Raw genomic sequence first — 11,256 nt, 5'->3', positions numbered from 1 at the left:
GGAAAAAACCAGGAATGAGAATGACCCAGGGAAAAACTGGGAATCAAGGATCTGAACCGGGAAGAAATGAGGAATCATGTCCCCTCCGTGAGCTCATTAAGTCTTTAAAGAATTGGTGAAAAACCCGGGAATTAGGAAGTTGGAAATGACTAGACACTCTGCATCAGTGCTGATTTTGTAGCTCAGATGATGGAGAATTTCAATTTTTCTATTGTTAACATTTTGGGGGAATGGTCGATGTTTTCATGTAGTTAGTAAAACTGGGCTTAAGTCTGGAAATCTGAGTCCACACAGAATGAAAGAAGGACATTTTTGTCCGGAGCGTGATCTAATACTGGTTTTTGTAAAGTGCAACACATTTCTATCCATGCATCATTTGAGTGATTTCTTCTCAAAATCCGAAAAATAATTTTTTACTTTTTTGTTCAGTTTCGTATTGAAATGTCAATGCCGTGGATTTTGACTGATCACATTCTACGTACAAAAGAGCCTTCGATGATGGAGTAAGTAGAAAATGCTCCCTCCAGTAGTTGATTTCTTATCATATTCATCCATTTTTCTGAAATCATCGATGTGATTACTATTAGTAAAATTTGTAATGAAATACCTTTCTAAGTGTAAAGAAAGTGTTTTCACCTTTCCGTTTTTTTACTTTTTTCGAAATTGTAACCAACGAGTTCTGTAATATTTGCAGTAAAATTGTATACCGCACTAGTTCTTTTATCTTGAGAGTTTGAGGAAAGTTGTAAGTTGTCATATTAAATTCTTACCCCAGTTGACGTTGCGGTGTCACTTTTTTTCTGAGTGAAGGCAAGCAGAAAGGATTTATCAAAAACCTAATTATTATTTCATGCTACGTGCTTTGCATCTATTATTCAAGGAATATTTGAACTCAGAAGCATCAATCTATCTTTAAATGAAGTCCATGGTACTGTTTCTAATTGGTGACAAGATATATTCATTGCAATTGTTTGACAATTGAAAACAGCGATTCCCAGCTTATTTTAAAGCTAGATTTGTAGATTTTTTTCATGAACATTCCTCAAAGATTAGTTGCCTCCCACATGACACGGACAGGAATGTATCCCGATTGCGTTTTTTCAGTATTTTTCATTGACATCTTATTTTTTCACAGGAATACCATTGCATGAATTTGTCTGAAATTTCCAGTGACCTTTCTTTACACTCGAGAGAGGAGACACTAAAATTTTCAGACACATTTGTGCGAAAATTCTCAGTTCATGGAAAACTAAAATGTTTGTAGAAGATATGTTCCCTAGGGCTGTAGATCTTCGATTGATCTAAAGACAACTTTTTGGTCTTGCCAACATAATACTTGTAATGGCTTAAATTTGAAGTTAAATCTGCAAGGGTAGCAGTCAAAGAACTCTATGTTTTATGTTTGCAAGAACTTCATAGGAAGTAGGGTCGATTCTAAATTATCATTCATTATTGCTTTGTGAATTAATTTTTGTATCTCTCCTTTTCAGGTACGTCTTATACCGATTAGATCTCTACAAGGACAGTGCTCATTATGCACTGACTGTCTTTTGCCAACAATTTTTATACGATGAAGTTGAGGCAGGAGTCAATCTGTGCTTCGATCAGTTTGTGTATAAACTTAGTGAGCAAATATTTGCTCATTATAAGCAACTCGCAGCAAGGTATTATTTGTTTATTAGCAGGTTTAAATTTTTTTTTTATTTCCCTGCTTCCGTATTTTACATTTTTCTTTTTCATTTTACTGATTGTTTTTTTCGATAAAGTTTCCCAAAAAAACTAATTCTCTGTTGAGGCTCGGTAACTAATTGGCTATGTATTGACAATGCATAGTTAATTTCTTGTCGTGAAACTTTTTAAGTCCAATATTCTTCTCCCTGTAAAATTTTAACCTGTTTAAACTAGCGAGTTTTAATTATAGAATATAATCAATTCTTTCTTTCCTTTCAAAAAATTGTTTTTTTAATTTATTTATCAATTTTTTTAAACCAATAATTCGCTATTTTATCACCATGTAACATCAGGGTGTGGCTTATTTCAGTCATGTAGGAAAATTGACATGGTCCGGATGGCAATCCGTTCTATCCATGGAAATAATAGGCTGTGAGCCAATTTGAAGCTTTTTTAGATGATTCTTGATGATAGCAAAATTACATTGGTTTAAATGGGGGGAAAAACGCCTGATCTGCGAAAATGCGATTTTGGATCTAAAATTCGCTGAAATGAAGTAAACCTGACCAGCTCTTAGAAAGGCATTTAAGGGCCCATTCCAAACGAGAAAATTACACTTTTTACTCAAGGGTGAAGGTAGGGGGATCACTCAAGTGCAAGATAAAATATATACACCAATTTCGTTCCAGGCTCGAGAAATAGTATGGGAGGCAACATTGTAAAGGGCCAAGTATAGTTCTCAAGGGCTAAAACAACCATTATACATTATTTCTCATCAAGTTGTGAGATACATTTGCCTCTTCAACTTTGGAACACTTATTTTGAGTTCAATCAGAAAGTCTCAAAAGCGATCACTTAACTGCAGGCGCGGCGGCTCAAAACCGGCTACACTGTGACCCCCCTGTCCCAACTCATGGGTCAAAAGTGTGATTTTCTCGTTTTGAATGCCAATGGGCCTCTAGATGCCTCTCTAAGAGCTAGTCAGATCTTCTACATTTAAGCGCATTTTAGATCCAAAAAACGCATTTTCGCAAATCAGGCGTTTGTCCGCCCATTCAAACCAATGTAATTTTGCTTGCAGTTTTGATCCCATTGAGTATCATCTAAAAAAGCTTCAAATTGGCTCAAATTGTATAAAGCCTATTATTTTCATAGATAGAACCGATTGCCACCCGGACCTCGTCGATTTTCCTACATGATGGAAATAAGCCGCACCCTAATGTAACATGATGCAAGTGGTATTTTTGAAAAATAGTTTTTACTGTTGTGAGTCAAAACTTTTTTATTTATTAATTTTTTTTTACTTTGAGTGCCTGACAAATTCTTATTTTAGAAGAAAATAAAAATAAATTGTAGGTATGTTTGTTTTGTAAAATATAAACATTTTGTATATACATTTCTTGGATTTTTCTTCTAATGTTGAATGTGTGTATCTCTCTTTCAGTATTTTGTTAGATAAACGTTTTCGGGTTGAGTGTGTGGCCATGGGAACCTACCTGCTGGCATATCTGTGCGCAAACCGGTACGAAACACTGTTGAAGCAGCGCCACCTGCCATAGCCATTGTTGGGAAGATTGATCGATCTCAACAAACTAATCACGTAACGCATCTACGCTGACATGCAGAAATCTCTTGAGCTTGCCATTTGTAAATTTGAAGGGGGAGACATAACAGGTGTTGTTGTAAGTGTTCAAAATTTTTAATTCTGTAAAATGAGGGAGGGAAAAGCATACCTTTATTAACAGCAGCCGATGCGTAATTATTTGCTTAGTGTATTATCTGTCCTGCTCGAAAAAATCTCTGCATTTCCAATCAAAGAATTAAGAAATGTGTCCCAGACAGCAGGCAAAAATTTAGTTTTCCAATCTTGAATCGGAATGAATCCATTCATGTTTTTATCAGCCTGTTAATTGAATCAATACATGCTACAGACACTGAAGTTCAGGAAGTCTTGGAAGATATTGCGATCCTTGAGAAACAATTGATTCCAGAGACAGTCAGCCTCAGTGGTGTAGTGGTCAAGGCAGTTTGCTGCCAACACTGAGGTCCCGGGTTCAATCCTCGGAGGTGATCAAATATCAGTCATCGTGACCGTGGATGACTATGCCACTCCAATACCCTAACCCTTCGAGGTAACAGGGTGCGGGAGGGACGCAGTCACCCAGTAAGTAATCTGTCTGCACTGTTCGACTGGGTTGTGAAAAAATCGGTGATCACTCATAGTATGCGCAACTGCCAGCGCTACCTATCAGTAGAGATTGCAACAACACAGTCCAACTCAGTGTAGGCATGGCCATGCTCCGAATATTCATGCTCTGCAGCGTCTGCCACAGTCTCTGATAACACCTATCGTTGGCAATCAGGCGGCCGCTGAGCCTTGCGGGAATATAGAGGTTACACAATGCGTCAAGAGTATGAAGTTAAGGAGCACGGTCCAATTTCGGGGTGCTTGACGGTAGTAGCCAGTTGCCTTGGCCCCTTGAGGGCATCTCGCCAGTAAGCCTGGCCTTACTTACTTACTTACTTACTTTGATTCCAGAGATAAGATCTGGCTTTTCCCCCCAAAACTAAGATGATTTTAGAATCAGTAGCATAAAATCAATTAATATTTTGGTTTTTAAAGATTGAGAGAATACTAAAACTCAAAAATTATGTCTTGGCTGTGGATGCCCTCAAAATCTGTACAAAAATTAGATGGTAATCGTTTAATTCTAGTTGCTATCCAATTATAATCGTTTGCCACTTCGAAACATCAGCCCTAATTTTGGATTGTCTTTATCTGACAGTGATTTGCAGTTAATCATGATTGGAAATGTATTTAAAACTTGAAATGTACTCTCTAATTTTTCATATCCGAGCTGAGTTTGAAAGATTGTGTATTCATTTTGTTTCACATGAAATTTTTGATGGGGGAACAATGTCGCAAGTTGTTAAACTTCTAATTGTGTGAAATTATCTTTTTCTGCCTTTTTTTTTTTTCAAAAAAAAAATATTTACCACACAGTTTATTTTACGCCAGGCTGTGTGATAAACTTTTGAACAAGCATTTGACGGCGGACGAATAAGACGCCATGCTCCGAGAGGCTAATCACAGCGTTTTAGCTCCCTATGGCAGGATTACCTTACACGTTTTTTGGGAGCTTATTTACGACTTTTTACCTAATTATCGCTACAATGCGGCAACTAACAGGTATGTGCTAACTCTGCCATGACAAAGCCTCCGATCTACAGGGTGACAAATAAGGACAAAAAGTCACTGAAAACTTGGAAAAGTCGGGGAATTTAGCGGCAGAACATTTGATCTTTTTCCTTTAACTGAAAATTGTCATCGGTTTTTCCTGTTTTCACATGTTCCTTTGACGAAAGTCAGAAATTTTGCCTTTTAGTTCTGAAATTTTAGATTTTAGGGACTGTGATCAATCAAAGCTTTCTGTAAAAAAAAAAAAAAAAATACAAACAAACGCCAGGGAGAAAATTGTCGTCGCCTTATTTCCTTCAATAAAAAAAGACTATACTGGAATAATTGAGAATATTTTTTTAGACAATTTTGTTTGTAATTTAATCAAAATATCTGAAAATTTCTAGAAAAATAATACATAACTTTCCTCCAAAATTTATGTTTTACCTAGGGAAATTTTGCAACTCTCAAATAATCTTATGGCAGAATACTTAATTTTTTTGTATTTTCTAGCAACCCAGCTCCATCTTCTGTGTTAAATTTTCACCAAATTTTAAAATGTATGCGTTAGGTCAGTTTGAATAATTTATATTCACAGTGTGTTAGGAGGGCCCATCAAAGAGATATAGGGTCATTCCATGTCAAATCAAATCAAAATCTGACCGGACCTCTTCAGAATTTGATGAAAATTGGTACACTTACTCTACTTTTTGAGCTGATTCCAAATAGTTGATTTTTTAATTTTTTTGTCCATTACTTGAACTTTTATTGAGCTTAAAGTTTGAGTGAAATAACTGATGTTATCCTCTTCAATTGCCTGAATAATTGGAGCCGTTTATTCAACCTGAACCATTCTGATGCCGATTAAAAGCTCTTGAAACAGTTTTTCCACGTACGTACACCCAATTTGAATTCAACTTTAAAATTTTTTTTAATAAACATTTTCAAGTCTAAAATTGAAGTATCTCAAAAAGTATCTCGATCACTCGTTCCCAGCGCCTCGACAGATTTTTGGAACGCCGCGGCTCAGAACCGCTTTTATCACCCGTCTTGCTAGCGCACCGGAAAAAAATGCAGCTTTTTCGGCCAAACCTCTAACTCCAACAAGTCTCCACTTGGATTTTTGGCAAGTGTGTAGATACAGGTATGACTGACCTCTGGACAAATAATCGTAGGATTCTATATGCCCCTTTTTGAGATACTTCAATTTTAGACCTTAAAATGTTTATTGAAAACATTTTAAAGTTGAATTCAAATTTGGTGTACATACATGGAAAACCCGTTTCAAGAGCTTTTAATCGGCATCAGAACGGTTCAGATTGAATAAACGGCTCACAGGCAATTGAAGAGGATAACATCAGTTATTTTACTCCAACTTTAAAGCTCAATAAAAGTTCAACTAATGGACAAAAAATAAAAAAATCAACTATTTGGAATCAGCTCAATAAGTAGAGTGAGTGTACCAATTTTCATCAAATTCTGAAGAAGTGGGGTCAGATTTTGGTTTGATTTGACATGGAATGACCCCATAAGGTGTTGAATATGGGTGTTGCCAAAAATATGCAAATGATACAGGAGCTCCCTTCTTGAAAAATATAGAGAAACCATTTTTGATTTCAAATCATAATCAATAGCTCCAGCTACTGTTGAAAATAGAAACTTTTCTTCTGTAGCTCTCTCTTTCTAGTTCTGAAAAATGTCTTGTCTTTTTCTTTTTCCGATTTCATTAACTTAAATTTAAATGTCTACAGGTTTGTGAAATGCCGTGGAATGACGTTTACCAACCCTGTGCATAGAGACAAGCCTCCACAAATGGGCCACGCTTACCTCTGGGGCAGCAAACATTGAATCTTGCTTACACAATAATTTATAGTCAATATACAGGTAAGGAGACAGTAATCTTTTTCGAAATAACCATCATTAATTCATTTTGGCCCACATATGTAGGTACTCACAAAGGCTCCATTTGGCCCCAGACCAGTTCTTTTTGTAATAAAAAGAAAAATATTTGGAAGAAAGAACCTCCTTTTTACTATTCTTTAACTTGGCGTCAACTTCGCATCAGCGGTGTTAGTGTATAATAAGAGCTTCATTAAGTGCCTTTTATGCCTGGAAAATTAAGTCCTGAATTTGTGAACACTTTGTGCAGTAATGTCTCGTTTACTTAGCTTTTGAAGAGATTTTGGTTGCCCAGCAAAAAGCAACAATATTTTGAAAGCTAATTATATTGATTTTTACAGGGTGGCCACAGTCGAAGAATATGGAGAAATTTCAAGGAATTCTCAAAAGTTCGGAAAATGACAAATGTGTTAGGGTTAAATGTCGAACCACATTTATTTGCTTTTTACAGTGGATTTGAAGTCTCGAACAATAAATTTTGCTTATAAACTATTTCAAATTAAGTCTATATAACCATTTTGCAGATCTTCGATTGTTATGAAATGTATCAGGAAAATGTCAGGGAAAATAATTTTCCAAATTCTGTACAAACCCTGATTGTAGGATGTTTATTGAAAACAAAAGTAACAATAAATGCAACTTTATTTGCGAGAAGGGACCTTATCCTCAGGGAGAATATTTTCTTTAATTTTTTGCAAACACTTAAACCGTGTTTTCCTACAACCAAAAATTATTTGTCTCGGGAATTCAGGACCAATATCTTTCAATTTTTTAGATTTCAGGGTCAAACCTGTGCTGAAATATCCATATTTTCTTTTTCCGTGCATTTTTCAAATGTTTAGAAAAATTTGCTAGCGGAAAAGAAGGTCCTTAACTTTACCTTTTTTCGTCTAGAGATTTTTCTTCTGCAGTTCTGACTTTTTTCTCTGAAACTGTGAAGAGAATGACGTAGTTAGTTTTGATGAATCCACGAATAAAAGGGAAGAAAACACAATCTAGCATGTATTATAAATCATATATTATGTATGATGGAGCGATTTCGCAACCACATATCTCGTTTGTGGTGTTTGAAAATCTCCCCTTCTATTTTATTCTTTTAAAGGAGAACAAATGGACAACATTCTTGAAGTTTTCGGAGAATTTTCTTGACACTGAGAAGAAAAATCACGACAGTTTTTAAGAATTGCCATTGGAGTAGTTCTTCATTTAAAAAATTAAGTATGTCAGGAAGTCTGCGGCATCGCAAACCAAGATAAGTGGTTGTAGACTTACTCTGTTGAAATGTATTAAATTAAGACCTGTCAGGAAATTCCATCAGGTCAGGGAAATCTGGAAAAAGTCAGGGAATTTAATGGTAGAAATCAGGAATTTGTAAAATCTTGAATGTTGAAATCTGAAGCCGAGATTCAGGGTCTGAACAGCATTGTTGCCAGATAGTGTTGAAATTTTAGTGCATTTATACATTTAACTAAATGTCAAACGTCCATATCTTTTCTCACAATCTAGCAACCTTGCTGAGTAGGCATTCCAATACACAACTGCATGCAGTGGAAACAATAAAAGAATCAGGATTTGCCCAAATAAAAGACAAATCTTGTCTAAAAGATTAATTGATCTGGAGTGAATACACCTAAAATCTGTAATTATCTAAAGCATCCATCTGTTTCCTGAGCTAGGTTTTCTGAGTGTTGTTAATTTCTTGTTTCAGAACCTCAAATGGATGGTGGATCAAATCCGCAGGTTGCAGGTGCTGAACTCTCAGATATTCGCAACGTTAAACAAGTACCTGAAATCAAACGAACACGATAGTGCCTCAGTCAAACATGTCCGCTGCTTCCTGCCACTGTTTTACCCCTCCCTTGCAGCGCTTGCACACTACTATCGACCGGAGAACCTGCAGTCACAAATCGTGCATAGCCTCTAAATTCCCATGCCGAAAGGAATTTGTGATTTATCAGATTAATGTAAACAGTAAAGTTTTGTCAATAATAATCTCGTATGCAGAGCTGAACTCCTCTTTGGTGACTATATATTCTCCTGCTATAAAAATTAACATGCTGCAAAATGGAAGTACCTATCTTACCTACCTACACAACAACATTTCGACAGCATAAGTCCGCTATCACATATCTTGTTTGCGGTGTCTGAAAATCTCCGCCTCTATATTATTTTCTTACAGGAGAACAAATTGACAACATTCCTTGAAGTTTTTGCAGAATTTTCTTCGCACAGAGAAGAAAAATCACTGCAGTTTTAAAGAATTGCTGTTAAGTAGTTTTCAAATTAAAACATTAAGTATGACAGGAAGTCTGCAATGTCGCAAACCGAGTTATGTGATTGCCGACTTACACGGTCGATTTGCACAATGAGCGCTTGATCTCAGTTAAAATTTTAAGTGTTTACGCAGCTTTGCTTGCATTCTTCAACATTCTCTCCAAAATGTGGATAACAAAGCATGTAAATAATGCGATGGATCATTGTTGTGGTTGTTCGTGCTGCAAAATTTTAGTTTAAATTTGATTCCTTTCTTATCTGATGCCGCAATCACACGCTGAATGTGAGAGCTGAATGTGGCTTGAATGTAGAAGTCATCAGTCTGATGCCTGAATTTTGCACGTGTTGCGCTAAATTCAGCAAAGATTCTCAGCGACCAGTGGATAATGTTGGATTTGTCCGTACAGCTTAAATAGATTCGATACACATTTGGATGAAAATAACTCGAATTTGCAAAATTTCAGCTGTTGAGCGATGACTGTTGACTTCCATATTCAGCTGCCAAATTCAGTGTGTGATTCCGGCTTAACTCAATTTACTTACACTGATGTGCCTGCCTCACATGATGAATTTAGCAGCTAAATATGGGAGTCAACAGTTGACATTTTGTAAATTTGAGTTTTCTTAACAAAGTTTTACATCAAATTTAGTCAAATATTTCAGACAAACTCATTACTGCTGAGCTTGAATGTTCATTGGTACCCTTAATTTTGAGGCTTAAATGCAAAATTCAGGCATCCATGACTTCCACATTCAGGAAATTAGGCAGGCGTTATATACAGAGGGATATTTTGAGAGATCACTGCGGTACCAGACCGAATGTTTCATCGTTGAAAATTTCAAAAGAAATTGTGCATGCCCTCACTAATTTTGAAAATGAGGTCTTTCCCAGCAGATCAATTATTGCTATCTAGTGAATTAAATGGAATTGAAGACATAGTTTGTGCATCAAAAGATAGAACTTTTGCTGTAGCATATTATGACTTATTCTCTTTTTCCTAGTTTTCACTTTTGAATGGTTAAAGTCACACATGACTTTCAGGATAAATTTGAACGGTCCTTGTCAGATTTATGAGTTGTTTCCTTGTTGGACTTTGACTTTTTGAAGAGGAGTGTATCCTGTAATTTTGTTTCTTGCAGTTTAGAAAATAAAGAAAAAGTCTGAGGAATGAAAAGAGATTTTTTACTCACACAGTAACGAAACGCAGTCCTGCAGTCCACAGCTAGAGCATTGGGATCAGAGTAGAAAAACATAACTTTCTCGCACCAAAATTGAGAAATAGAGGACCAGAATTGAACACATTTTAACTGTGAACACGCACTAAAGAACTGACGTTCAAGATTAGAACTAATACTCCGCATCAATGACATTTCTCCTTTGCATTTCTCACTTTTTGATCACAAAAAAACTGTTACAACTCCGTACTACAGGACCCAGTTTATTCTGAATCTAAGAATAAAACCGAGCTGAATTATGTATGATATAGTGCGTATGATAGTATGTTATGTATGATAGTATCACGCTCGACATTCTAGTTAGAACATTTTAAACATAAAATGTTACTATAATTAAATAAAACATAAATAAATCAAGGAAATTTAACCAACGACGTTTACGGCAAAAGACCGTTGTTATTGACTAACTCGCCCTAACTTCCACCTCCAATGTTTTTTCTCATCGCTGGATGGTATTTCATCCTTCGGTAAAATTATTTTCTGCCGTGATATTATTTTCACCATCTAAAATTCATCTCTCTATCGCTAAATTTTTTCTCTATCTACTGACTGTTTCTCTCTATCTGCTATTTTTTCCTCTCCCTGCCCTCTCCTCTCACCGTCTCTCTCCAGCTCAAGTAGCACAGATTGAAATAAGTAGCAATTACATTGTAAAAATATTGCAATTCCACTGAATGTTGTGTATGTTGCCTAGCTCTCCTATTTGAAGGAGCCCCATTTATTGAAACTTATCGCTATCAAATTGAAATAAGTTGGGATTTTTCATTGCATTGCATATTGCCTATCTTTCTGACACACAAAGCTCATTTTGTTCATTGTTTAAAATCGGCATAAATCGACTAAAGGATGTAAAATATTGCAATTAAATGGTAAAAAAATTACAATTTTATTGAAATCAAATTGCAATTTAAGTTCAACATTTTCATTGCACTGTGCTACTTGGGAGTCTTTCTTTCTCTCCGGAAAAAATTCCCCCCCAAGTTACAGTTATACTAGTC

The 11,256-nt window shown here is 35.9% G+C and overlaps 1 protein-coding gene across 1 annotated transcript; it reads left to right on the top strand.

Moving 5' to 3' along the window:
• The first annotated feature begins 498 nt into the window (after positions 1 to 498).
• On the top strand, positions 499 to 8,765 carry LOC109031352 (cytoplasmic FMR1-interacting protein-like). Its single transcript, XM_072301940.1, has 4 exons — positions 499 to 503; positions 1,491 to 1,664; positions 6,601 to 6,733; positions 8,457 to 8,765. The coding sequence occupies exons 1-3, from the start codon at positions 499 to 501 to the stop codon at positions 6,695 to 6,697; spliced, it is 276 nt and encodes a 91-aa protein (XP_072158041.1). The 3' UTR covers positions 6,698 to 6,733; positions 8,457 to 8,765.
• The last annotated feature ends 2,491 nt before the right edge of the window (positions 8,766 to 11,256 follow it).

Source organism: Bemisia tabaci, chromosome 6 (genome assembly GCF_918797505.1).
Source record: "Bemisia tabaci chromosome 6, PGI_BMITA_v3".
In the NCBI taxonomy this organism is placed as follows: Eukaryota; Metazoa; Arthropoda; class Insecta; order Hemiptera; family Aleyrodidae; genus Bemisia; species Bemisia tabaci.
The sequence above is the reverse complement of the archived record's forward strand: the minus strand, read 5'-3'. Positions and strand labels throughout refer to the sequence as shown.